The sequence below is a fragment of the Mus pahari genome, chromosome 19 (genome assembly GCF_900095145.1).
Source record: "Mus pahari chromosome 19, PAHARI_EIJ_v1.1, whole genome shotgun sequence".
Classification (NCBI taxonomy): Eukaryota; Metazoa; Chordata; class Mammalia; order Rodentia; family Muridae; genus Mus; species Mus pahari.
Window position 1 is genome coordinate 86,427,489 of NC_034608.1, and position 27,310 is coordinate 86,454,798.

Sequence of the window (27,310 nt, forward strand, 5' to 3'; positions counted from 1 at the left end):
CCCCCAGTCCCTCACTGGGGGATTCTAGGCAGGGGCTCCACCCCTGAGCCACGCCCCCAGTCCTTCTCTGGGGGATTCTAGGCAGGGGCTCCACCAGTGAGCTGTGTGGCACATCTTGGTTTGCTCTACCAATCTTCTCCCTCATCGTCTGCATCACACGTGCTATCTCTTCACGGTTCCCTTCCTGCCATCTGTTTCCTCACGTCATCCTCTCCCAGACAAGAGGCCTGACCTGCTGTGTGTGCTGTTTAAGGAGTTGTGGATGCTCTGGGTCCGAGACACCCACCCGGAGGGACATCTGAGAACAGAACTTGGCGTGCTTTAGGGAAACACAGATGCACGGTCCCCTCCCCCAGCATCACTCCTAGTTCTGCACCATGCAGCAGGCACTGCCACTGGCAACAGATGGGTAACCGGAGGCACCAGGGTGCAGAGCCAGGGATGGAGGACTGGAGAACCGGCTCCTGCCATCACCATCTGAGGCCTAGTTCTTTTCAGAATCCTCCAAACTGTGCCTGTGGGTTCTAATGATGGAATTCAAGTCAATTTGTGTGGCGATAGCATATATTCCTCGCAAGCCTCATCTCATAGCTCTTGAGCAGAATAAAAGGCGAGGTTTTCAGAGGAAGTGGGGGCACGCCCAGCAAGCAGGTGGGCTTCCCAGGAGAAGGCCCCTCTTAGTTCATTAGGACTGGAGGCCCAGAGGTTTGGGTTTTTTCCGCCCGTAATTTTTTTTTTTTTTTAAAACATTACACAGTGTGTCTTTTAGGAGGTTAAAGGTTGGGGGCAGAGTGGAAACTGAAGCCTGAAGTGTGTTCTGGCCGCAGTAAGTCCCGGTCCGGGCTGGTTCAGGTTGCTCCAAGGACTTGCAAAGACAGGAGCCCGGGGAGGGGAGTGCTCTGTGAACTCAGGTCCCCAGCAGCCCCCTTGCCTTTCTGTCTCTGCACGGCTCCCACCCCAGAAGGGTGGCCTGCGGCACAGGTTTCTAGTCACCCCCCCCTGCCTCCCGCCCCGCCCCGCCCCCAGGGCGCCCTGACTTTCCGTAAATGACGGCGGCCAGGAAGCTCAGGGGCCGCACAGGAAGGAGCAGGGACTTTCCTGTCCCAGTCTCGGCTGTCCTTTGCCTCGACACAGCTGCAGGTAGGAGCGCGGGGCACGGGGTACCGGTGCAGGGCGCGGTGGTGCAGGCGCGGGAGCGGGAGTGGGGCGCTGCCTAGACACCGCACTGGTGGCTCAGCAGCGCGCATGCGCCGCGGGTTCCCTGCCCCCACCCTCCCCGTTCTAGGAGCGGGGAGGTAAAGGGCCTGAACTTTCCATTTGGTATAATCTCATACTTCTTTAATATTCGTATCCGCTTTGTTGTTTTATGTCTTACATTTTGAGGACTCCGTCCGTAGCCCTGCTGGCCTAGAAGTCACTATGTAGCCCCAAACTCATAGCAATCCTCCAGCCCCCTTCCCAGGAGCAACAAGAATTTGGGAAGACGATGTTGATGGTTTATTTTGTACACTTCTATAACATTTTAATCTGTTTTATTCTGCGTGAGTGTGCTTTGTACACGAGGTCGGAGGAGTGGATTCTCAACTTCTAACATGTGGATCTTGGGGACCAGCGGGCTTGGTGGCAAGCGCATCTTTACTCCCTAAGCCATGTTGGTCATCCTAATTTGTTTCTTGAGACAGTATCTGACCTTGAACATATAATGACAGTTGTGTACCACCACATCTGGTAATAGGCTAATGACTTCTTCAGTTCTCGATTTGAGACAGGGTTTCTCTGTGTAGCCCTGGCTGTCCTGGAACTCACTCTGTAGCCCAGGCTGGCTTTGAACTCAGAGATTCACCTGCCTCTGACTCCAGAGTGCTGGCATTAAAGGCGTGAGCCACAACTGCCCTTCTGCCTCCACCTCTGGAGTTTTCTGGTAACAGTGTGTGCCACCATGCCTACTTTTGTTGTCTTATCTTGGGAGGGTCACACATGCAGAGGTCAGAGGGCAAATTTATGCCGTCGGCATACCCTTTTCACCGTGAGAGCTTTGTTCGGACTTGGTTGTGAGCCACCTTCCTGGCCATGAGGACGGGTCTGAGCAGCTGAGGGGCTGTTTCCTGTCTTTTCTCTCGGGCTCAGGCCCCGCCCCTTGCCCTCAGCTGATCTGAAGGGTCGGAAGTGTATTTTCACAGGGGCCACTGCAGGGAACCTCCCTGCTGTGAGGACCAAAGAGGAGCATAAAATAGATGTTGGACATGGGCTTAAATGGGCTGAAGAGAGACCAGAAAGTGTGGGGAGACAACACAGGCCCCTGCGTGCCAATCCAGACTCATGCGCAGGACACCCATCACAGAAGCTTCTGGTTCCAGCCAAGATGGCCCTGTCGCCTTTAGACCCTTAGGGAATAAGACAGCTGTCCCCATTGTGTACACCTCTGCTTCCTGTTCAGACCTGTTCCTATAGCTGCTGTCAATTGCTCCTGCCTGCCTAGGATATTGGTTTGGCTCACTAGGCTAGGATGTGGAGGTTTGTGGATCAACTGGTGATGTCTGCCGGGGTGCAGAGACATGCATAGACCAGAAGACACCTAGTCCCCAGCTTGTCTGTCACTTGGGGGCATGTGGCTCTTCTTCCCTCTTTGTCACACCCCCTTCTCTGCCTCTCCAGGTTATACTCATGGCACCTCCAAGTGAGGAGACACCTCTGATCCCTCAGCGTTCTTGCAGCCTCTCATCCTCGGAGGCAGGAGCCCTGCACGTGCTCCTTCCTCCCCGGGGACCTGGGCCTCCCCAGCGACTGTCATTCTCTTTTGGGGACTACTTGGCCGAGGATCTGTGTGTGCGGGCTGCCAAGGCCTGTGGTGAGTGGATCCCTAGATGACCAGGCCATTTAGTTGCAACAGCTATTGAGAATGGGGGTGCTGGGATCTTGAGGGGTGTGTGGAATTTTGGTAAGGGAGGATCATGGGCTCTGCCCATGTCGTTGACTTGGGTGAACTGATACGGCCCATCCCTTCAGGCATCCTGCCTGTTTATCATTCGCTCTTCGCTCTGGCCACCGAGGACTTCTCTTGCTGGTTCCCCCCAAGCCACATCTTCTCCATAGAGGACGTGGACACTCAAGTCTTGGTCTACAGGCTACGGTAGGAAGTGAGCCCCTGGATTTACCTTCAGGGTAGTATTTCTATTCAGTCTGTAGTAGAGGCTCTTGAGACCAGAGAGGTTGGGCTGTTTACTGTAGGCCACACAGCACTTCAGTGACCAAACTTGAGCTCTGGGAAGCCAGAGCTGAGTGGGTCACCCCATTCTGAAACCCACAGCTTTTACTTCCCTGACTGGTTTGGGCTGGAGACATGTCACCGCTTTGGGCTGCGCAAAGATTTGACCAGTGCCATCCTTGACGTACATGTTTTAGAACATCTCTTTGCTCAGGTTGGTATTCTTCGGTGGGGAAGCTCAACCCAGGGATGGGGGACCCCAAGGTAACAAATCCCAGCACCCAGGATGGAACCTCACCTAACCACCCTCCTGTGGCTGACCCAGCACCGCAGTGACCTGGTGAGTGGGCGCCTCCCCGTGGGCCTTAGCATGAAGGACCAGGGAGAGTTCCTGAGCCTGGCAGTGCTGGACTTGGCCCAGATGGCTCGTGAGCAGGCCCAGCGCCCAGGAGAGCTGCTGAAGACGGTCAGGTGAGGGCCTCGAGCCAACTCTCCGTGGTCTCCTTTGGCTGTGGATCTAGGGCCCTATCGTTTTCCCTTACCGAACACACACCTCCTTCCCAACGTCGACTTGTGCAGCCACCCTCTCCGTCAGCCTGCTCCTGCCGAAAGGTCCCCCATGTCTGTCTCGTGTGTCCTTCGGGCCCCCTCACCACCCTAAGAGCTCGGCGTGCCCCCCACCCACAGTTACAAAGCCTGTCTGCCGCCCAGCCTGCGCGATGTGATCCAGGGCCAGAACTTCGTGACTCGCAGGCGCATCCGCAAGACCGTGGTCCATGCGCTGCGCCGCGTAGTCGCCTGCCAGGCCGACCGCTACGCGCTCATGGCCAAGTACATCCTGGACCTGGAACGGCTACATCCAGCGGCCACTACCGAGGCCTTCCGTGTGGGGCTCCCGGGCGCCCAGGAGGAGCTGGGGCTTCTGCGTGTGGCGGGGGGCAACGGCATCGCCTGGAGCTCCGGGGATCAGGAGGTGCTGGGGCTGGGCCTTGAGAAGAGGGGTCTGTGGGGAAGCGTGGCGGTTTGTAAAGAAGCCGGTCTGGAGGAAACAAATCAGGAAAAGGGGCTAGCCGGGGCGGGACTGATTGCACTACGGGGCGGGGGTGGTGGTGGTGGTGGTGAGGGGTCAATCAGAGGTGGGCCCGGGGGTGGAGCTACCCAGGAACTGGACCTGGGGGCGTGACCAGAAGGGTGAGACTAGATAGGGGGCGGGGACGGACAGATTGGGTCGGTGGGCGTGACCTGACCAGGCCAGTCTCAGTCCCCTAACCCCGCCCTCCCCCCTCGTTAGTGGAGGTGGGAAGGAGGAAGAAGGGGAGGCTGTGCTGGATCAGGTCTGTAATCCTCTGGCTTCTGCCTGTCCTTTCTTCCTCAGCTTTTCCAGACCTTCTGTGACTTTCCGGAAATCGTGGATGTCAGCATCAAGCAGGCCCCACGCGTGGGTCCCGCAGGGGAGCACCGGCTAGTCACCGTCACCAGGATGGACGGCCACATCCTGGTGGGTCTTTGCACCCGTTATTCTGGTGCTGATCCTGGGAGAGGGGTGGGCTCTGTTGTTGCTGAAGAGTTCTCCCGCGCAGGAAGCGGAGTTTCCGGGGCTGCCTGAGGCGCTGTCCTTCGTGGCCCTCGTGGATGGATACTTTCGCCTGATCTGCGACTCCAGGCATTATTTCTGCAAGGAGGTGGCACCGCCGCGGCTGCTGGAGGAGGAGGCGGAGCTGTGCCATGGACCCATCACGTTAGGAGCTGGTTGGGGTCACAGTGGGAACGGGGCTGGGCAGCGAGGACTGTCTGGGTTGGACCTGGCTGCTGTCTTGAACCAGGTTAGACTTTGCCATACACAAGCTGAAGGCCGCTGGCTCCCTCCCGGGCACCTACATTCTCCGCCGCAGCCCGCAGGACTATGACAGCTTTCTTCTTACTGCCTGCGTCCAGGTTGGTTTACTGTTGGTTCCAGGATGGCTTCCTGGAGGAAGTGACACCTGAGCTGGGACAGAAAGAGGTGTTTTTATTTCTCCTTGAAGAGCACTGGCCTGTAATCCTAGAATTTAAGAGACTGAGGCAGGATCAAGTTTACAGGTCAGCCTAAGCTATATAGAGAAATTATGTTGTCTCATGGAGGAAAAGGTTTTTTCCACCAAGCCCAAGGGTGCTCTTTCATCCATGGCATTCACAGCATGAGAGGACAGAACTGACACCCTAAATCCCGTTTGACCTTCACACGTGCAAGGTGGCTTGCATCTACACAGAAATACACATAAGTGAATGTAATTTTAAGAACTCAAAAAAGCTCAGGAAACAGATTCCCAGCATGGGGGCGGGGGGAGGAGAAGCATCCTTAGAGGTTGGAGACAGAACTGAGCATACAGTCTTCCAGAAAGACGAGAAGGGGTGGGGAGCTCTGCTCCACACCTGGCTCAGGTCGAGGTCCTCTTTGCAGACTCCTCTTGGCCCCGACTACAAGGGCTGCCTCATCCGCCAGGACCCCAGCGGGGCTTTCTCCCTGGTCGGCCTCAGCCAGCCACACAGAAGCCTGCGGGAGCTGCTTGCAGCCTGCTGGCATTCCGGGCTGCGCTTAGATGGCGCTGCCCTGAACCTCACATCCTGCTGCGCTCCCAGACCCAAGGGTGAGTCAGTTCCTCCCCTAACCAGCCCGGCAGCTCTTGGGTGGTAGCGGAAACCAAAGACCATGGCGATTAGGACAGAAAACACGACTTTTTGGCACAGTGTTCAGACACCAAGCCAGTTATTTTCAGTTGGCCGCCGTTTCTCACTTCTTCCCATGGGTGAATGTCACTAAAGCGAACCCCTGCTGGGACACGTCTCCCCTCTGTGGTGTCCTGGCTGACACAGACCATGGCGGCCTGGAGGGAAACCAGTACATTCAAATCAGCCCCAAGTCTGAATCTCAGGAGCGACTTCCGGAGGCGCCCCAGGCTAAGTATGGGGAGTCTAAATCTTGGAAACCTTTGCCTCTGACTTCTGCTTTCTTGCCACCCAGAAAAGTCCAATTTGATCGTGGTGCGAAGGGGCTGCACCCCCTCGCCTGCCCCTGGCTGCTCCCCGTCCTGCTGTGCGCTGACGCAGCTGAGCTTCCACACAATCCCAGAGGACAGCCTGGAGTGGGTGAGGGTCCCCAGGGTGGAAGTCAGGGCCGGGGCCCTTTTGGGAGGACGTGGAAGCCACCTTCAACTGTCCTCGCCTGGGTGTCTCCCCCGCAGCACGAGAACCTGGGTCACGGCTCTTTTACCAAGATCTTCCGTGGCCGCAGGCGGGAGGTCGTGGATGGTGAGACACATGACTCAGAAGTCCTCCTGAAGGTCATGGACTCCAGACATCGGAACTGCATGGAGGTGCGGAGGGGACCAGAGAAGGTCATGCAGGAACTGGGACCTGGCAGGAGGCTTGCTGGAACCTAGAAGTTCAAGACCAGACTGAGGGACATAGTGGGACTCCATCAACCAAAGTAGAGTTAGCCACGCTGAGCTTGGTTGTGAAACACAGCAACACAGCATGAGGAGGCTGGAGAGGAACACAGGGTGTGTGTGTGTGTGTGTGTGTGTGTGTGTGTGTGTGTATGTACATGTAGATGTCATGTCCAACTGTTGGTGAGCATGACATCTGCAAGGCCAAGGGCAGGACTAAGGGAGGATGAGAGTTCAGCTCTTCCCCAAGCCCATCACAGCATGAGAGACTTAAGGTAGCTTCTAGTGGGACTTCTGACCCACTCTGAGCCCAACTGGGGACTAATGGGGGAGGAATCCACACATCTGCTCTCCCCTCCCCTTAGTCTTTTCTGGAAGCCGCAAGCTTGATGAGCCAAGTATCCTACCCGCACCTGGTGTTACTGCACGGCGTCTGCATGGCTGGAGACAGTGAGCCCCACACCACGCCCCACCCCAGCCCTGCCCCTCCTCCACCCTGCTCGACCTGCATGCCTCTGATACCCTTAAGGTCATCACCCCATACGCACCCACCTCACACCCCAGGCCCACCGATCCATTTCCATCTTGCCGGCTAATTGCTATGCAACATTCCCCCGCCCCACCCTGTGCCAACCCCTTCTGAATCTTGGCTGTATCTATTCAGTTGAGCTGCTAGGAAGCAGAAGTCCAGCCTGTGCTAAGAGCAGAGGGCAGATGGGGGCAGGGCCTGCTTGTTGGGAACAAAAAAATGGGGGCAAGAAGCGGGGGGCGGGGAGAAATAGCCCACGTCCGGCCAGAGTTTCTGTGCTCTGGGCAGGTGGACTTGGGAAGGCTGCCAGATGCTTTCCGCTTGGCCCCAGGTGGGCATCTAAGCCTCTGACCCAACTTGGCAGGAGGTGGACATGGGGCAGCCCCCAACTGGGGACCCCGAGGCCACACCCTGTCGCCCTGGGGTTGTAGGAGAGAGGGATGAGGGAAGAGGTTCCCAACACTGACCAGAGTGTGCAGTGGATCTTGATGGAGCAGAGACTCTCTATGGTTTAGAGGCTTTATTATAGAAATGCAGGGGGAAAGAGAGAGAGAGAGAGAGAGAGAGAGAGTAGTAAGAGGGAGAGAGGAGAGAAGACAGAGAGAAAGGGAAGAGGAGAGAGAAGTGATAGATAAGAGAACAAAGGAGTGAGAGAGTAAGAGTAAGAGAGCGAGGTGGGGGCCCTTTTATGGTCTTCACTGTTGCTAGGTAACTGGGGAGGAGTTTAGCCTGAAGGTCAGAAGCTTGGGCCATTGCTTACATGACTACTGACCATGCTTCTCTTGTGGGGCTGTGGGAAGCGGTAACTTAGGCAGGAGCCAGAGTTCCAGGAGCATGAGGGAACGCCTACAATGTCATGTAGGTGAATTGTGACCATCGGGGTTCAGACCTCAGCTCGACTGGAGACCAGCCTGCAATTCCCCACACCTGCTGAGCACTTGTCACCTGTATCACTCCACTTGTCACCACCCCACTCTCCCCGTCCCCAGGCATCATGGTGCAGGAATTTGTGTACCTAGGAGCAATTGACACGTACCTGCGAAAGCGTGGCCACCTGGTGTCAGCCAGCTGGAAATTGCAGGTGACCAAGCAGCTGGCATATGCCCTTAACTACTTGGTGAGTGTCCCTGTGTCCATATTGAGGCGTCCTCTGCGGACGGGGAAGTGAGACGGGTTCTGTAGTTTGGATAGGAGCTCAGTAAGGACACAAGCAAATGTTCCAGAATGAAGAAACTGGGTGTGAGCGGCCCAGAGGGCTGACAGTGTCAAGGGAGAGCACTGTGAACCCATGGATGTCTAGGGAAGCAGTGGCCAGGCATGGGGGGGGGGCAGGGCATAGAGATGGAAACTGGTGAGAAGAGGGGGTGTCTTGAATGGCGGGATGTGGGGCTTTAACTGTCCCTAAAGTCGTGGGAAGGTAGAGAAAGGGGTGTGGTGCTTAAGGATGGGTATGGTCAGTGTAAGGGGATGTTAGGGTTACAAGACATGGCTTCACGGGCCTACAGTGGTTGCCAAAGCCTGTTCTGTGCGGGCGGCATCAGATGGGCTTAGAAGGATGCAGAAGCGTTTGCATAGTAGTGTTCATCGAATGCTCGCACACACAAATGCTCGCACACACAAATGCTCACACACACAAATGCTCACACACACAAATGCTTGCACACACAAATGCTCGCACACACAAATGCTCACACACACTTCCCTGTTCCCGCCTGTAACACTTAGGAGGACAAAGGCCTTCCTCATGGCAACGTCTCAGCACGGAAGGTGCTCCTGGCTCGAGAGGGGGTTGATGGGAATCCACCTTTCATCAAGCTGAGTGATCCTGGTGTCAGTCCTACTGTGCTGAGCCTGGAAAGTGAGTACAGGCTAGCCTCACCCACTATACTCTGTGTCTGCAGCCACACGTGGTCACACAGGGCCTGCACCGGCAAAGGGGACACTTTGTGCAAAGGTGACCATGACAGTTCTCACTCCCATGTCCTCCAGTGCTCACTGACAGGATTCCCTGGGTGGCCCCTGAGTGTCTCCAGGAAGCCCAGACGCTCGGCTTGGAAGCTGACAAGTGGGGCTTTGGAGCCACCACGTGGGAGGTGTTCAGCGGGGGACCCGCGCACATCACCTCGCTGGAGCCCGCCAAAGTCAGAACCGGTGGTCTCGGCCTTTTGGGCCCGGTGAGGGGAGGGGGATATCATGAGGGTAGGGTTAAATCGCGTGATGGGCATCGCAACACCGAAGTGAACCCTCGCCCCATAGAAGCTGAAGTTCTATGAGGACCGGGGACAGCTGCCCGCCCTCAAATGGACAGAACTGGCGGGGCTTATCACACAGTGCATGGCGTATGATCCTGGCCGGCGCCCCTCCTTCCGAGCTATCCTCAGAGACCTCAACGGCCTCATTACATCAGGTACCGGAGGGAGGGGAGCAGGGCGGAGAGGGTCCTTGAGCTGGGTCCAGAAAGTTTGCTGGTTCTAGCGGTAAGCGTGAGCTAAGACAGCTGCTGCAACAGTTTTGCAGTGTAGCCCAGGTTGGTGGTTTACAATGTAGCCCAAACTAGCTTCTCAGACTGGATTTCTCCCTGCCTCACTGTCACCGGTGCTGGGATTTGGTTTTATTTTGTTACTCTTAAATTTTGTCTCATGTTCTCATCTGAGGGTATCCGAGTCACAGACTGCCGTCACTGCATGGCTCTGTCCCCAGGGTCCCCTTGTGTCTGTAGCCGTTGGGGTCCCACAGACTGTGTCTTTGCCCGGACAGTGGTCGTTCTCACTCCCCACGAAGTACCCGTGGGCGTCTCATAACGCACAGAGAGCAAGGTTCAGGTGGAGTTTACACACCAGTTCAGTTTGGGATTGAGGCAGAGATTTACCACTTACCCCACTTGCTCACTCAATCCCCGCTCTAGATTACGAGCTCCTCTCAGACCCCACACCTGGCATCCCGAGTCCCCGAGATGAGCTGTGCGGTGGCGCCCAGCTCTATGCCTGCCAGGACCCCGCCATATTCGAGGAGAGACACCTTAAGTACATCTCCTTGCTGGGCAAGGTGAGTGGGCGGGCATGTGGGGGCGGAGCGTGGGAGGGTGAATGGATCAGGTGGACACTGCCCTCTCATCCTACCACAGGGCAACTTTGGCAGCGTGGAGCTGTGCCGCTACGACCCTCTGGGGGACAATACGGGACCCCTGGTGGCAGTGAAGCAGCTACAGCACAGCGGGCCAGACCAGCAGAGGGACTTCCAGCGGGAGATTCAGATCCTTAAGGCTCTTCACAGCGACTTTATCGTCAAGTACCGCGGAGTCAGCTATGGGCCTGGTGAGCGGCAGCAGCATCTCGGGAAGGGGTTCGAGTCCCGCTTCTACCCTTTCCCAGTCGGGCCCGTGTTGAGAAAGGTCGTTAACTCCCATGAATCTCAGCTTCCATAGCTGGGGGTTGAACGAATCAATGCACCCGGTAGAAGGTGCTCGAGAGCTACTGTCGCTGTCTGCAGGTCGCCAGAGCCTGCGTTTGGTGATGGAGTACCTGCCCAGCGGCTGCCTGCGGGACTTCCTGCAGCGCCACCGCGCACGCCTGCACACCGACCGCCTATTGCTGTTCGCCTGGCAGATTTGCAAGGTGGGAGCAGCGCGGAGATCGGGATAGGGACTCTGTGGTCCGGGATCCCGGGCCCACGTGCTATCACGGCCCTCTACAGGGCATGGAGTACCTGGGCGCGCGCCGCTGCGTGCACCGTGACCTGGCTGCGCGCAACATCCTGGTGGAGAGCGAGGCGCATGTGAAGATCGCGGACTTTGGCCTCGCTAAGCTGCTGCCCCTCGGAAAGGATTACTACGTGGTCCGCGAGCCTGGTCAAAGCCCCATCTTTTGGTACAAGACCAAGACTCCAGACGTCACGCCCACTGAGCCCCTACTCCCGTACTCTACAGCCTCAAACCGGTCCAGACCCAGCTCCACCTCACTAGCCCTGCTCTCGCAAAGGCCTCGCTCATAGCAGGGTCAGCCCTGTAGCCACGCTACACGAAGCCATGCCTACAACTCTACAGATGAACCCCGCTCAACTGTGTAGTCAGGACTACCCCACCCACTCCACGGAGTGATGCTCCACCGGCTTAGCCACGCCCCCCATTGTTCGAGCTCCATTCTCCGCGACCAGTCTGCCAAGTCTGCAGACAGGTCTCTTTTCTAGCTCCGCCTCTCCGCACGGCCCTGCCTTTCACGCTCTATAGGGTCCGCCCCTCTTAGCGTCACCTACTTCTGTCCGTCTTACTCTGCTCTCCGGTCGCTGGTTCCTCCCCTTAAGACACTTAAGCCTATCTGCCCAGGCACTTTCCAAGTTGCCTGTCATCCAATGTTGACCCTACCCAAAGCCCGGTCCTTAACACTTAGGAGTCCCTCTCTCAGCCTGGCCACGCCCACAGCTCACCAGACAGCCTCTGAGTCGCCTTCTGAGGGCGGTGCTAGTAGGAAGTCTCCTGACCACTCCCCTTTCCTCGCCCCAGACTGGCCACACCTCACACTGACCGCTCCCTCCCCAGGCCACTGTTTCATACCCTGCCCCCTGGCCACACCCTTCTCTGACCACACCTCTATCCCGCTCTCAGGTACGCCCCGGAGTCCCTATCAGACAACATCTTCTCCCGCCAATCTGACGTGTGGAGCTTCGGAGTGGTGCTGTACGAGCTCTTCACCTACTGCGACAAGAGCTGCAGTCCATCCGCTGTGCGTCGCCTGCCCCATCCCTCGATCCTTCCTTTTGATCTCCAAATCCCCTCCTGACCTCTAGACCCTATCCTGACCCCAGCCCTCCCTCCTGACCTCCCGACCATCTCCTGACCCCAGTCCTCCCTCCTGAATCCCAGTCCTTCCTCCTCACTTCCAGATCCCCTCTTGACCCCAGCCCTTCCCCTGACTACTGAGCCCTTCCTCGTGACGTCAGCCCCTTCCTGACCCTAACAGTCCTGCCCTAACTTGCTCCTCTCCCGCAGGAGTTTCTACGCATGATGGGGCCTGAGCGTGAAGGACCCCCGCTCTGCCGCCTTCTGGAGCTGCTGGCAGAGGGCCGACGCCTCCCACCACCTCCCACCTGCCCCACCGAGGTGAGGAGGCGGGACTCAAGTTTCTCAGTTTCAATTCTTGATTGACAGCAGTGGTCCTGACTGGGAATACTTTACAGGATAAGGGAGGCTCAGCTTCTAGGGCTTCAGAAATGTTTTCACTTTTGCTGAGGCCAAGGCCTTGCTATGTAGCCTTGTCTGGCCTGGAACTCGACATCCTCCTGCCTCAGTCTCTCCTGAACTGAGAAGATAAATGTATGTGCCACCACAACCACTCCCAACTCCATATTTCAATTTTTCTTTTATTATTTACTTATTTATTTTTTACAGTGCTGAGATTTGAAGCCAGGGTCTTATTCATGCTAGGCAAGCACTCTCCCTGTGTCATGATAATTCTAGGGGGTGTCGCAGGCCGCTTCAAGGAGTGAATGGCGCCTATTGGAGGAGCTGGGAGAGGTCATTCCCAGTAGGAGACATGGCTGTGGGCTGGGGTGGAGTAGGAGAAGCAGATGTGCGGTGAGGCGGGGGATGTGTGCCTGTCACCCTAGCCATCTGCAGGCTAGGGCAGGAGGGTTGCCACAGGCAAACTTAGTTTCTGTTCAGAGATCCATAAGGAGCCATGGAGAGGTGTCATTAAACTGAGTGGAAACCACGCCTCTCAACTCAGGCACCGCCCACCTTGATTCCCACCATCAGGTTCAGGAGCTCATGCAGCTGTGCTGGGCGCCCAGCCCGCAGGACCGGCCAGCCTTCGGCACCCTGAGCCCCCAGCTGGACGCGCTGTGGCGTGGAAGACCCGGATAGCAGCCAGGGGTGAGAGTGAGCTTGGTTACTATGATCTGGCTGTGTGACCTCAGGCAGGAAACTGTCCCTTTCTGGGCCCCCATCACCCGCTTGTTCCCTCTGGCCACGCCTTCCCATCATTCTTTCCTCCCAGAATGGGGATATTAAATATGTGACCCCAGGCTCTGCGTAGTTGTCATCTCCTCTGGAAATGCCTTACTGGCACGTCTGCCTTCTGTAGAACTCACAACCCACGTCCCAGCAGCACCTTAGACTTGGCCAGAAACCCACCCAGACCCCCCAACCCTCTCTTGACTTCAGGTCTGTGCCCAGTCCCTTGCTCCCCTGTCTGTGGGCTTCTAGGGGCTCTGAAAGCCTCAGCCTGGCCTCCTGACAGACTGGGTTCTGTGAGTGTTTGTTGAATGAATTCAATAGAAAAGATGGTTTGTGACTGGAGTTGGGGGTGTAGAAGAGCTGGCTTACAGGGTGTGCTATAGGCTTGGGGGGACAAGTGTGGGGCCGGAGGGAGGCACAGCTGGGAGAGTAGAGGTCTTGGCCAGACCCCAAGGACACCCCATCCCCTCCTGCTCAGCTGCGGTCCTTGGCTCGCCAGGGGAACTGGTTCCGGGCAGAGGCGGTCCTAGGGGCAGAGGCCAAGGCTGGAGCTAGGCTACACCAGCCCTGTGCACCCCAGGACAGTGTCTGCAGTCACCCAGAACAGTCCGGAGGTGGTGAAACAGTAAAGGAACTATTTAGACTTATCCTTTCGTCTTCCAGCCTCAATTTCCCTCTTTGACAAAACCAAGTTATAAATACCTCCTCCCACCTCCTTTACAACCCAAACTGCCTCCAACTCACAGCAATTCTCCTGCCTCAACTTTTCCAGTGGTAGCAATACATGTGGGCGTCACCCTTACAAAGGGGAGGGGCGCTTGGCTTATTTTAAATGTTGGGGAGGGGCTCCTGGCACAGTGCTGGACCTGGGAGAGGACTTCAAGGTCCCAAGCTGGACACACAGCCCCTGACCGTGACTCGAGCCTCGACCTTCTGGGTGCTGCTCGCCTGTGTTCCCGCCAAGGCCCGTGGGCGGCGCGAGGTGGTTATAAGGAGCATCCCTGCTCACTGCCTCCTGCCACCATGCGCGCGCCGCTGCTACTGATGGTCCTGGCTCTGGGGTCCGCGCTGCGCTCCCCGCAGCCCCCTGAGGCGCGCGCCAAGCTCTGCGGCCACCACCTGGTGCGCACGCTGGTGCGGGTGTGCGGCGGCCCGCGCTGGTCACCCGAGACCACGCAGCCTGTGGAGACCCGGGACCGTGAGTGGGGACAAGCGGGGCGGATGGACACGCGTGGATAACCGAGGGGGAGACGCTGGCACGGTGATGCCCCCTCCTGATAACAAAGACTGGAGTTCTCATGGATTTTTAGATTTTAATTTTTCCCTATTTTTGGATTTTTGGGACGGAGTCTCATGTGGACCAGGCTGGACTCAAACTCACAAAGTAGTCAAGCTGAGCTGCTTGTTTTACTAGACTTGAGTACTTAGCTGACTGGCATAAGCCACCAGTCAGTTTATTATTTATTAAAGACAGATTCTTACTAGGAAACCTAAAGTCATTTCAAAGTCACGGGAACCCTCCTGCCTCAGCAGGAGGGATATGGCCCTTTCTGGGGATTCTGGGCAGGAACTCTACCTCCAGGCCCAGAGGATGAAGAGGACAGAGGTCCCTGTGTCCCTGGGCACAGCCGTGGGTGGCGATTGTAGGAATGTATGGTCCCCTCCTGAAGCAGAGGGTGCCGTCCAGGGTTTCACAGGGTGAATCCAGGACTGCGTGCAGTTCTAGGGATCTCACCCTTCCATGGCCACAAACTGGGGTGTACAGTAGGTATATGGGCACACACAGTTGGGAGGTGAGTGTGGCACCAGGTGAGAGTTACGTAGTATTCAGCAGGCGCTCTATATGTGCTCCTTTGTCTCTGGCCGGTGTCGGTGAGGGACTTAAGCTGACTTCTGTTCGCCCACAGGGGAGCTGCTGCAGTGGCTAGAGCAAAGACATCTCCTGCACGCGCTGGTCGCCGACGCGGATCCAGCGCTAGACCCGCAGCTTCCTCGCCATGCTTCTCAGCGCCAGCGCCGCAGCGCGGCCACCAACGCTGTGCACCGCTGCTGTCTCACTGGCTGCACCCAGCAAGACCTGTTGGGTCTGTGTCCCCACTGAAGGGGCACAGGGCTCAGGCGGTGCATCCTCAATTGCTCCCCACCTTCCGGCTGTGTCATTGCAACACCCCGGTTTGCCTTGGAGGATCCTTAGTTTATTTGTAGATTGCAGAAAGCGAGGACCATAGGTCCTGTCCCCAAAGAGCCCCATCATGACATGTGCCCACTTCCTCCCTGTGTCCCGAATAGTCTAAATAAAAAAGCAACTTCATACTCCCCCCCCTGGGAAAAGCAACAAGGAGGGGGGATGCAGGATGTGACTCTGCTCTGGTCACACATGGACCTGAGGCACCACCAGGATCCACTGGGAAAACCAAAGCTTGTCAGGAGCTCTTTACCAGGCTGTGAGGTACATAGTAGGTGCACAATAGACAGTACAAGGCTGGGCTGGGCTGGGACCTGGCACTCCTGAAACACCAACACACCAGGTATGTTGCACAATGTTATCCCAGGCTGGTGAGATGGAGGCAAGGGGATTAGGAGTTCAAGATCATCCTTGGCTCTAAGGGTCAGCCTTGGCTATCAAGGCCAGCCTGGACAAATGAGACCCTGTGTTTAAAGAAAACACACACACACAAAACAGAATAACTACAAGGTGGTAAGCAGTGTAGGATCAGAACTGAGCTCAACCAGGGCTGAGGCAGCCAGGTGGGGGAGACCAGATTGGTCTGGAAGGTTCCCTGTTCCCTGCTGAGGCTTCAGGAGCTCTGAAGGGTGTGAGAGCTGGGCTGGGGAGAGCAGAGATGCACTGAGATTCCCTGCATGGTGTCCACCATGTCTCTTGGGAAAGAATCTCAAAAATGAATGGCGGGGAGCATAGTGAGAATTTGGGTTTCTTTAAAAAAACAGAAATATTACCGGGCGTACACCTTTAATCCCAGCACTTGGGAGGCAGAGGCAGGTGGATTTTTGAGTTCAAGGCCAGCCTGGTCTAGTCTACATAGTGAGTTCCAGGACAGCCAGGGCTACACAGAGAAACCCTGTTTCGGAAAAACAAACAAACACAAACAAGCAGCCAGAAATATTATAGGAAAGCGTTTTCATTTTGATCCCAGGTGTGGGGTATGGGAATGCCGCAGATGGTCCACAGCAGCTGACTATGAATTGCTTTGTGCTATAGCAGAGATGGGATTTTGCAGCTGCAGATAGTTTCTGCAATTGTGTGATGTTTGGAATTCTGGGGACTCATTAGAGGGTTTATAAATGCTTGGACCCAGAGGGTGGGTTGTTCTTGTTAGTTGAGGTTTGCTAAGTAGTCGTCCTCGAAGAAGAAACAACAACAAGAAAAAAATAGATATACTGACAGTGAAGGTCAAAACTTGCCCCAAGGAATCAGCAGGATTAGCAGTGATGTTACCCCCTTTCCAAGCGCCGAGACTTTATTGGGGATCTCTTTTCCTTCCTCTCTATCCTTTTTTCTCTCCTATCTGGTGTTGGGGGGTTGCAATTTTGGAAGAAAAAGAACCCACAAAGTAGCTACAGGGAAGGGAGCAAGAGGAGACAGGAGCCACATACAGCCATACTGTAGATGTGAACATGTTACAATGAGTTAATATTGAAGTTCAAAGAGAGGTGGGGTAGAGTAGCAGGTGTTAAAACGTGAATAGTGCTGACAAACTAAAAAAGGCACTGGCGAGAGGGCTCAGTTAATGGAGGCTCTTGCTGCCAAGCCTGAAGATTTGAGTTCAAGCCCCAGGACCCAAACAGAGGAAGACAGGACCTGGCTCCCTTCCTAAATCGATAAAATTAAAAGGTGGCAGAGCCCCGAGTTTTATCTTACACCCTCCCCACACTGTAGACCTTCAGCCTTCTATGGACTTTATTTCCTGTCAGCCCCCATCTGTGGGACACAGGACCCCTCCTGCCCATGTGGTGCTCCACGTTCTTGGGAGACACCAATGGGGGTCAAGTCAAGATCTCTGAGCCCCTCAGTTTAAAATTCACCTTCTTCCTCTGCCCAATTCCTTGGGGGCCTGAGAGAGGCCAAAGCCCAGTCTGAGGCCAGAGCCTGACACCCCTGGGCTCTGTCCACAGCACGTTTTGCTTAGCAGCCACTCAGATTGGGCTGACTCCGAGTTCCTGCTGTGAACAGTACCAGGAGGGTTTCCAAGCGTACTTAGGAGTTCGCCCTATTAACTCCTCAGACCCACCTTGCTGCTCCTCACTTTGAACCTCTCCTTGAAGCCAGCCCTTTGCACATGGGTGAGGACGTGAGTTAGGGGATGTCAACTCCCCCAAACCTCTCAGTAGGCGGGGCTCTGCCTGCCGCAAGCGAGCTGGGGCTGGCTCAGTGCATCCCACATCAGCAGCATCTCGAAGGGCAGGAAGCGGTGCACGAGGAGCAGGTCGCGGTAGAAGCACGGGTCGAAGGATGACACACGTGGGCTAGGGGGGAACACCCCCGCAGTGCGCACTCCGCTATGCGTCCCGGGAGCCAGCCCCTGCTGCTGCAGACACATGCCCAGGAACACGTCGTCGATTGGGAACACGGGGAGGACGCGCGCGGCGCGATGTAGCGCAGCCGCGGTAAAACGCGACAGCAGGAAGCCGCCGCCACCACAGTAGGGCGGGTATCTGTCCTCAGCCATCACCAGCGTGGGGACGAAGTACTTGCTCCAGGGCACCCGGATGGGTCCCACGTTCTGGATCAGGTGCCCCACGAAGAGGTGTTGGTCCGGGTCGCGGTCCTGCAGGTAGGTGACCATGTTGTCCGTGTGCGCGAACACGTCGTCGTCCCCATTGAGCACGAAGCTGACGTTGGTACAGTAGGTTAGCTGCCACTCCAGGAAAAGGACCTACGGATGGAAGGGTTGGGGGCAGGAGCGGGTTTGCGGGCTGGCAAAGCACAAGAAGCCCTCCCTGTTGTAAACCCTCCCCCTCCCGACATCTCTACGTGAGTCTCGTACGCATACTTCAAAACTCCACGTCCCGTGCTCTCCCCAACGTCTCACCCACCTGCTTAAGCGTCAGGTTAAAGAAGGAGTCATGAAAATCCCACTGGAGAATGTCGCCGTATGTCTGCGCCTCCAGCTCCAGCAGTCGGTTGAATTTGCGTGCCTGTTGTGGGTCGCGGTCTGAGCCCACGAGGAAGAGGCGGCGCAGCGGCGCCCCACGCACCCGTCTCTCGCGCGCCCACGTCGTGCGCAGCACCTGGCGGCGCCCAAAGTTTGCAGGCGAGGACTTGATGGCTAGCAGCAGGAACACGGGCTGCGCGCACTTGGTTACCCGCGGCTCTCGGAGCACTGGGAAGTCGCGGCAGTGGCGATAGAACAGGAAGTCGCGCACGTGCGAGGGCAGCCTCTTGAAGTCGGGGTGCGAGGACACGGACAGATTAGCCCGGCACGGGGCGGGGTGTGCGCGTGGGTGTCTCGGGGCCCACCCGGGGTCATCTTCAGGCTCCTTGGACCTCTCGGGAGCAGAGCAGCTGGGCGGTGACTCGCTGGTCAGGAGCAGCAGCAGCGCCAGCAAGGCGACCAAGGCCAGGAGGAGGATCACGTAGGGGTGTTGCCTTGGCAGCCGCATGGTGTGGGGGGGGGGCGGGGCCTAGAACAAGGTCACAGATCTGTGAGTTCCCGCTGACCCAGCCTCCTCGCTCCCCTCCCGAAACCGGCATTGACTGCCACTGAACTTGAACCCACCCTTGGTCCCCACCGTCCTTCGACCCCAGCGAAGTTTTCATCAAACTCAGAGAGATCCTCCTGCCTCTGTCCCCTGAGTGCTGGGGCTAAAGGTGTGAACGCCTGTCTCACCAGGAAACTTTTATTCCTCCCTCAAAACCCATTTCGGATGATCCATTTTCCAGGCTTCCCTCATTCACGCCCCACTACCACCCCCAGCCCCTGCCTTGATCCTTCAGGTCCCTTTGTGGCCTCTCCCAGCATGAGTTGGGCACAGAGGCAGAGGCAGACAGAACTTGCTGTTTGTGGTAAACTAAACTCTTACAAATCTGCCAGCTCCCAGCTCTAATGATCTCGCTTTTAGGAAGCCCAGGCTGACCTCAAACTTGCTCTGTAGCTGAGGATGGACCTGATCTGTCCTCAGGTCCTGAGTGCTGGAATGAGAGCTTTCATCAGGCCTGGCTCTCTTTCATCTGCCTTCCCAGGCTCCCTGCGTGTGGAGTATGGCTTGTGCTGTCTGTGGTGTCTTCTAGCCCTAAAGGGCGTTGCAGCAGCAAACAAGTGCTAGATCAGACTCTGACTCCTTCATCAAACACTATTGGCACTCAGAAGCACACCTTCACCCCTGGAACCCAGAGTTGCCCCCCCCCCATCCTGGCTATGTGCCCCACATGCACTGACAATCTTGTCTGCAGGTATGCAGGGACACCATGCCACCCCCAAGTCACAGCACACAAAGTGTTTGTTGAAAGACTATTGAACCTTTCCCCTTACCTCAGTCTGTCTTGGGGTATCTGCTGTCCTGAATGGTACCTAGAACCTTGTGGGCCATTAACAAGTGTCCTTGAGACTGTAGGCGGCAAGCAAACCCACCGTGCTAGTGCCCGCACAGAGGCAGGCTTCCTGGTTCTGTGCCATGGGTTCTGCTGTGTGACTCTGTCACAGTGGCTTAACCTCTCTGAACCTCCAGGTATAACAAGATGAACCCCATGCAAAAGTACCACAGAGATCTCCTGCCACAGGACCTTAGCACAGAGGGTTACTGATTTGTAAAAATCCTTCACTGTAGCTATCTTTTTGCTACATTGTGTTTTTGTTCCGACATTCTCCATCCTTTCAACCCCCTAGTACTAGATAGGAGAGAAGACAGAGGGGAAAGTGGTGGTGTTATCAGACTACTTTCTGTTGCTAATGGTGACGAGTTCCTTGGGGCAAGTTTGATCTTCACCATCAGGGTAGCTAATTTCTTCTTTGCTTGTGACTTCTTAATAAACAAGTAACGACCACCACCCATCCCCCACCTCTCTGGGTCTAAGCATTTATATACTATGGAGGTTTGAAAGACCCTCCTCCTAACCACATGGGTGCCAGTCTTTTCCTTTCTGCCTTTGGACCCACATCTGCCTGGATGCTGCCTGGAGACTAAACCTCTGAAACCGTAAGCCAGCCCCAATTAAATGTCCTTTATAAGAGTTGCCGAGGGCTCTCTAATGCGGAAGGAGAAGTGGGATAAGTAAGGAGGTGCCCATACCACGGCTTGTACAAAGCAGACTGCCCACAGATCCACCCAGGTAAAGCACCCAGGAAACAACTGGTTACAAAAGCCGCTCGCAAGAGTGCGCCCTCTACTGGAAGCGTGAAGAAACCTCATGGTTACAGGCCTGGTACCATGGCACTCCGTGAAATTAGATGCTATCCGAAGTCCACTGAACTTCTGATCCGCAAGCTCCCCTTTCAGCATCTGGTGCGAGAAATTAATTGCTCAGGACTTCAAAAGCAGATCTACGCTTCCAGAGCGCAGCTATTGGTGCTTGCAGGAGGCAAGTGAGGCCTATCTGGTTAGCTTTTTTTTGGGGGGGGGGGCTGTTTTGAGACAGGGCCTCTCTGTATATAGCCCTGGCTGTCCTGGAACTCACTCTGTAGACCAGGATGGGAGGGAGGGAGGGAGGGAGGGAGGGAGGAGGAGGAGGAGGAGGAGGAGGAGTAGGGAGGAGTAGCTACAGGCAGGGAAGAGATTCTTCCTATCTAGGCCTGACCTAACACCTAGGCTAGACCTCTTCTTTGCCTGTGAGACCACCTAAGGCCTAGGCTAGACCTCTTGCTGGGAAGCAAAGAACAATCCCTTCTCTCTGTCTCTGTCTGTCTGTCTGTCTGTCTGTCTGTCTGTCTGTCTCTCTCTCTCTCTCTCACACACACACACACCAATGTGTGGGTCTGCAGTTAGGGTTTGGTTTCTTAAATAACCCAGTTATGTTATGAGAACATATGTTTTTCTTTAAATCCTGGGTGGCCTGTGGGGCTGCTTCAGCCATGGAGGCTGACCATTTGCTTTACATGTGTTTCAGCAGGGGTGTGATCCTGCCAGCTGCAGATAGTTCAGTTCTGAGGACTCCGGAGAGGGTATAAATGCCGGAGGCCAGAGAGGGGCAAGAGAGCTTGGAAGAGAGGTGGGGGTTCGAAGGAGGAGGAGGAGGAGGAGGAGGAGGAGAGCACTCCCCCTGGTTGCTATTGTTGCAGTTTGACAAGAAGTTTGAGATACCCTGACAAAATGGATTGGATTTGCACCTATCCAGCAGGAAGCAGTCCAAAGAGAACAGCACCCCCTTTCCTGAAACCTTCTTTCCCCCCTATCTGGAGTTGGAAGGAATCAGGGATGGAAGAGTGGCATACAAAACCCCAGTACGGTAGTTATACATACAGGGGTTCAGAGAGGGAGGTGGCTGGCCTGGCTGGCGACCTTGAAGAACATGTACAGGGAGATGAGAAACCTCTGGGGCTTTGGGCAGGGACACTGCGCCGCTGGGTAGGGTGTAGCTTGTGAGTAAATGCTGCTGGCCTGGACACCCCAACCATTAGCAGGGCACTGTGGGACATGGTGTCAAGGAACACAAGGTTACAGATGTGGGGATTCTGCTCTGCCCCTGACTGTCAGACCAGTCCTGCCCAGGGCTGTTTGTACCAGGAAGCAATTTAAGCTGCTTCCTCCCAACTCCAGAAGTTGAAATAAGACAGAGGAAGCAGGCCTTTCCTTGTGCTTCCAGCATCAGTACAGTGATGGCTGCTGCCTGCACTGGCCATGGGAGTTACACCAAGGAGACATCACATCCCCAGTGTCTGCCGGGAAGATGGGGAGACATCACATCCCCAGTGTCTGACAGAGAGATGGGGCTAAAGAGGGCAGAGGGGATCCTGTAGTGAGGGGCTCGGAGGTGGCTCAGGGGTGGAGCTCCTGCCTAGTTGTCCTAGGCACTGGACTTACTGCCCCTCACCCACAGCATTGATAGTGCATGCCTTTAGTCCCAGCAGGAGAGGCAGGAGGATCTCTATGACTGTGTGGCCAGCCTGGCCTATAGAGCGAATTGCAGAATAGCCAGGGCTACACAAAGAAACCCTGTCCCAAAACAAAAACAAAAACAAAAACAAACAAAAACCAAAACTCAAAAACCATAAAAAGCCATGGGTGTGTGCCCAGAGACCCAATGACTAATTCCTGAATATTTGAATGGTCCCTAAGCCCCTGTGACTTGCAGCTGCTGCACCATCTTGTCCAAGAAGCAAAAAATAAACAGTTTGAGAACTGTGCACAGTGCCTTCTTCCTGGGTGCTGGGCTGGAAAAGGGCCATGGCTCATGTCATAGACAATACTACCCTGAAAAACACAGTTCCCAGACATCGGCTACATAATTAATTATCGATCGGTTAATATTGCTGAATTTGGTCATTAATTACAACAAACTAACCAAATGTTAATGAGCCACAGAACATAAGGAAATGTTGCTTCTTAATGAGACATTGCATATTAATTATTCACTGCATATTGATGAGTCATTGCATACTAAGGACATATTGGATACTGAAGAGGCACTGGCTAATCAAAGTGTCAAAGTTGATCTGGATGCCTCATCAGTCTACACCCATGCACAGGTCGATGGCCAATGACCTGACTTTTGGCTCACGGTGTGTGCTTCATAGTGATGTTGTGACTATTAATGAACTTCATCGGAATGTTAATGACTTTAGCTAAATATTAATGAGATTCATCTTGATATTAATGACCCACAGAATGCTCATTACTATTTGTGGTTCAAACACTGAGTCTTACTGATGGGCTTGGCTATTTCTTTATGAATATTCATGAGCCTTGGCTCCCCCTGCCCTTGGCCCTGACTTGGCAGCGGCCTTGAGTTCGAGGCCAGCCTGGTCTACAAAGTGAGTTCCAGGACAGCCAGGGCTACACAGAGAAACCCTGTCTCAAAAAACAAAAAACAAAAAACAAACAAACAAACAAAAATGCCGGGCAGTGGTGGCACACGCCTTTAATCCCAGCACTCGGGAGGCAGAGGCAGGCAGATTTCTGAGTTCGAGGCCAGCCTGGTCTACAAACTGAGTTCCAGGACAGCCAGGGCTACAAAGAGAAACCCTGTCTCGAAAAAACCAAAAAAACCCCAGAAGGCTACTGAGGTAGGGAAATGACACGTGCTCAAAGAGGCATCAGGGTGGATGCCTCAGACCTTCTGAATCATTCTTCTAGAGTGAGGGATGCGGAGGATGCTTGGAGCTTCTGGGACAGTCCCTTCTATGCCTCCCCGCTGAGCGTGGGGTCCGTTTGTCCCTATGACCTTGAGCCCGGGGTCACCCTGTGCTTAGCTGGATAGGACGAGCTGATCACCTGACCCACGGCAGCTCCGATCAGGTTTGTACTAGCTCCTTAACCGTGGGCAATTTTCTTTTTACGAGGATCTGGGATTTTTACTGACAAAAAGAGAGTTCCTATAAAGATAAAGCTTCTGAGGCCCAGGTCTTGATGGCGGAATAAGCCGCGCCCTGCTTTCACACCCCAGCTTTCCTAACGTCCCACCTTCACACAGCTTCTCTGAGGCCAACCTCCCCCCCCCCGCCGCCCGCCCCCCCCTCCCCAAGAAGAAGCCAGAATCGCGACTGTCAGCCCAGTCCGGTCCACTTCCCAGACAAGGAAACGGAGGCCGGGAAGGTGCTGGCCATATCCTTGTCCTTCCAATCAGCAGAGCAGCCTCATAGGCCTGGCGTCTGGGGTCACTCTAGATCCCCACCCTCTAAGCAGGTCCCATTCTCTCGTCCCTCTTCCGGTGACGTTTACACCAGGATTACAATAACCTCTTTTTCACAATCAAAGATAAAATGTCACAGACGCAAGATCCCTGTAATCAAGAGTATAATAAACACGCCGGCCCCAGCCCCACCCCTGCTGGACTGTTAACATCTCCTGAGGGGACCCGAGGGACTTGGACCAGGCACCCACTTCTGCCTCCAGCGCCCCTCCACGCAGGACAGGGAGCAAAAGTCCGCGGGGCTCCGGACCTCGGAGAGGGCAGCAGAGAAGTCTCCTCGAGGCCCCTACAGGATCTTCGCAATCTCAGCTATTGAGGGGAAACGCCACGCCCAGGGGAAGGGATCCGGCCTGGGCCGGCTGCGCAAACACTTACCAGATGGGCACCAACAAATGTCCCCTAAGCGGCCACACCTTTTCTTCCTGACTCCACGGGATGTGACAGGTCAGGATGAGAAAGTGAAAGTGGGGACCCCAGACCAAGCACTCAGGAGGAAGGTAGACTGTTCAAAGCCAGTCTCAGAAAAAGAAGGAGAGAAAAGAAAAGAATGGGAAATTTACCCCAAAGCGTCAGAACCTCGGTTAGCAATACAGACTATCAATTTAACTATGCTGCCACCACACCTCGCAGTTTACCTTCACCGCAGCCTATCTCCCATACAGGGAAACTGAGGCTCGGAGAGCGAACCCTTCTCATCGGAGTTTCCCCAGTGTCAGCTTGAAGACAAAAATAAGATTCTCGGTTGTCTGAAAACACGGTGGTTTCACAAATTCGAACAGGGGAAACCGAGTCAGAGTCGAGGCCGCCGGGCTGTGCAGACACTGGGGAGAAGCGCGGGCTTCTGATCCTGGAATGTGGCGGGGCTACTTAGCGGCGTCTAAGAGACCCGGAGCTCAGGAGTACGGCTGGGGCTGCGGAGCATCTTCAGCGCGGTGTGGCTAGAAAGCGCCCCAGATTCCAACCTCGCCTCACCCCACCCGAGACCCTGGCACTCACCTCGAGCGCGGGCTCCAGACAGCCCCGGAGGCCACACTGTTTACCTGGGCGACCGCCTCGCGCTGGCTCTTGGCTACTCGCCTTCCTCCGCCTCTTCCCTGTTCTCCCTTCCCCACTCCTTCCTCCAGCAAGTCGAGCTTCCTAGTAGCCAAGGAGAAAGTCCCCTTCCCTCCGCCCTCACAGCCCCCCCCCCCGCCCCGTTCCTTGATCTCGCCCCTCTCTGTCCTGTTCTTCCACTGTGGTCTTGTCCTTCCTCACCTGTCTTCCTACCTGGACTGTGGGTGGCCCTTCCCCTCCCTCTAGGCGCCACCCTCCCTCCAGATTTCCCAACCTGAAGGTCCACATCTTCACCTCCTTCCCTCTCTCATGGCCGTGCCCATTCACTTTTATCCCCAACCCCATCCCCTCCAGTGGACCTCTATTCCCAACCTGACCTCTTCCTCCTTCGGTCCTACCCCTCCCCTGGGAGTCTAGCTCCCTCCAGCCTCTCCCTCATTTAGGGCCTCCCATCTTCTTCTTCCATGCCACTGAGAGGGAGAAGGTGTAACTCCCCTGGGAGTGTCCCCACCCATCCCCTTCCTCAGAAGTTACCCCCAAAACCTGGTGGTCCTAACTCTGAGTTCCAGGCCCTAACAGCCTGCTGGAGGGAGAAGTTCCTAAACTGGAAACTGAGTCCTCCTGACACTGGCTCCCTGGATCAGTACACAGTGGGCAGAGCTCCAGGATTGCCCCTTGACGTGGTAATCCTTCCCTGAGTGCACCCAGAGGTCACAGCAGCCCTATTCACAGGCACTGGGATATTAGTGAACCGTAAAAAGGAATGAAGGGGCCCTGTTGTTGAGTGACAGCAGCTAATACAAATGTCCCACCCGTGTGTGACAGACTCACAAGAAAGTCACATGGCAGAAAAATCCACAGACAAGGAGCAGGTCAGGGACGGGAGGGGTGATCTTGTGGGGGCAACAATGTTCTGGAAATGCACCAGGTAAGGCTTCCTGGGGGCCATGCTAACTGCCACTCACTCCAGCTCCCTGCCACAGAAAACACCTCTTCTGGCTCCTGCTCAGAATGCGGGTGACTCAGCCTGGACCTGCCTGACGAATGTTCACTCACTGCATAGTTGAGGTTTTGGAGTCACTTCGGTGAAAATGTCAATGGCCTTATAAACAGGCAAGGACAACCCACCCAGGGCCCTGCCCCAGCTGCGGGGACTCACCCTCCTGAGATAAACAGCTATCACCCTGGCTCTGGGAGGCCTGGTGAGGGAAGCCAGGCCAGAGAAAAAGGACTCCTGTGTTTTCAAAGCTGCCCTGCCTTCCTGTACCCCAAGGAGAGCAAATTAAAGCCACCAGGAAGTGCCATGTTCTCAGCACTTATCAGATGGGCCAGTATCTTAGTTAGGGTGTCACTGCTGTGAGCAGACATCATGATCAAGGCAGGTCTTATAAAGGACAACATTTAATTGGGGCTGGCTCACAGGTTCAGAGGTTCAGTCCATTTTCATCAAGGTAGGAGCATGGTAGCATCCAGGCAGGCATGGTGCAGGAGGAGCTAAGAGTTCTATATCCTCATCTGAAGGCTGCTAGAAGACTGACTTCAGGGAGCTAGGACAAGGGTCTTAAAGCCCAGGCCCACAGTGACACACCCACTCCAACAAGGCCACACCCCCTAATACTGACTCCCTAGGCTAAGCACATACAAACCACCACACTCCACTCCATGGCCCCCATAGGCTCGTTCAAATACATGAGTCTTTGGGGGTCATATCTAGTCATAGCATAATAAAAAATGTACAATTAATTCAACTTCCAAGGTCCCCCTGGTCTATAGCAGTTTCAACAATGCTAAAAGTCCAAAGTTTAGAGTTTCTTCTGACATTCAACCAATCACTTAACTGTAATCCCCAAAGCAAGACAGGAAACCAGCTGGGCAAACTCCAAACTCTGCATCTCCATGGCTGATGTCAACGCAGAGATTTCCAACTCCTGCTCCAGACATTCGGCACCTTCCCTACCAGAGGAGAGATGTCTGCCCGGGAGGGCTCTCATGCCTGAGCTGGTTGGGGGAGCCATCTTTGCTCCGGTTCACCTAGGCTCCAGTCTGCACTGGTGAGAGTGTGGACCGCAGAAGCTACACAGCTTTGGGACAGACAGAAGCAACCTAGTTTCTGGGACAGACCCTGTTTCAGGATCCAGACATTTGGGCATCTTCCCCACCAGAGGAAAGGTGGCCACCTGTGAGGGCTCTGTCTGCCAGAGCAGGTGAGAGAGTCATATTGTGTCCAGGGTCCCTTGGTGTCTAGTCTGTGCAGGTGAGTGTGTAAACTGCAGAGGCGACACATCTTCTGGGACAGGCCCTGTTTTGGGCCTACATCTTCAGCCAGGAGGCAGATCTGAATGCC

The 27,310-nt window shown here is 55.3% G+C and overlaps 3 protein-coding genes across 4 annotated transcripts; 2 read left to right on the forward strand and 1 right to left on the reverse strand.

Moving 5' to 3' along the window:
• Positions 1-937: 937 nt before the first annotated feature.
• Positions 938-15,098, forward strand: Jak3 (Janus kinase 3). 2 transcript variants are annotated; one of them, XM_029532111.1, is made up of 25 exons: positions 938-1,140; positions 2,656-2,848; positions 3,007-3,130; positions 3,308-3,419; positions 3,531-3,676; positions 3,893-4,178; positions 4,581-4,703; positions 4,786-4,943; positions 5,029-5,140; positions 5,646-5,832; positions 6,207-6,331; positions 6,427-6,558; positions 6,996-7,080; positions 8,149-8,276; positions 8,885-9,017; positions 9,149-9,300; positions 9,416-9,566; positions 10,065-10,204; positions 10,284-10,473; positions 10,649-10,773; positions 10,853-11,025; positions 11,760-11,877; positions 12,144-12,254; positions 12,909-13,025; positions 15,017-15,098. In XM_029532111.1, the coding sequence occupies exons 2-24, from the start codon at positions 2,665-2,667 to the stop codon at positions 13,014-13,016; spliced, it is 3,303 nt and encodes a 1,100-aa protein (XP_029387971.1). In that variant the 5' UTR covers positions 938-1,140; positions 2,656-2,664; the 3' UTR covers positions 13,017-13,025; positions 15,017-15,098. The 2 variants fall into 2 exon arrangements, with proteins under 2 accessions (XP_029387971.1, XP_029387970.1); XM_029532110.1 differs by lacking the exon at positions 15,017-15,098 and having other exon boundaries at positions 12,909-13,425.
• Insl3 (insulin like 3) lies at positions 14,133-15,420 on the forward strand. Its single transcript, XM_021219751.1, has 2 exons — positions 14,133-14,307; positions 15,017-15,420. Exons 1-2 carry the CDS (start codon positions 14,133-14,135, stop codon positions 15,208-15,210), a joined length of 369 nt encoding a protein of 122 aa, XP_021075410.1. The 3' UTR covers positions 15,211-15,420.
• Positions 14,406-25,030, reverse strand: B3gnt3 (UDP-GlcNAc:betaGal beta-1,3-N-acetylglucosaminyltransferase 3). The gene is made up of 3 exons (XM_021219750.1): positions 24,954-25,030; positions 18,165-18,752; positions 14,406-18,004 (listed from the first exon to the last, which is right to left on the reverse strand). Exons 2-3 carry the CDS (start codon positions 18,729-18,731, stop codon positions 17,453-17,455), a joined length of 1,119 nt encoding a protein of 372 aa, XP_021075409.1. The 5' UTR covers positions 18,732-18,752; positions 24,954-25,030; the 3' UTR covers positions 14,406-17,452.
• Between the last annotated feature and the right edge of the window lie 2,280 nt (positions 25,031-27,310).

Coding starts and splice junctions, on each gene's coding strand:
- B3gnt3 (XM_021219750.1), bottom strand. CDS start 18,731: ATGCGGCTGCCAAGGCAACACCCCTACGTGATCCTCCTCCTGGCCTTG. Junction 18,005..18,164: donor TTAACCTGACGCTTAAGCAG/GTGGGTGAGACG, acceptor TTCCATCCGTAG/GTCCTTTTCCTGGAGTGGCA.
- Jak3 (XM_029532111.1), top strand. CDS start 2,665: ATGGCACCTCCAAGTGAGGAGACACCTCTGATCCCTCAGCGTTCTTGC. Junction 3,420..3,530: donor TAGAACATCTCTTTGCTCAG/GTTGGTATTCTT, acceptor TGGCTGACCCAG/CACCGCAGTGACCTGGTGAG. Junction 11,026..11,759: donor GGTCAAAGCCCCATCTTTTG/GTACAAGACCAA, acceptor TCCCGCTCTCAG/GTACGCCCCGGAGTCCCTAT.
- Insl3 (XM_021219751.1), top strand. CDS start 14,133: ATGCGCGCGCCGCTGCTACTGATGGTCCTGGCTCTGGGGTCCGCGCTG. Junction 14,308..15,016: donor GCCTGTGGAGACCCGGGACC/GTGAGTGGGGAC, acceptor GTTCGCCCACAG/GGGAGCTGCTGCAGTGGCTA.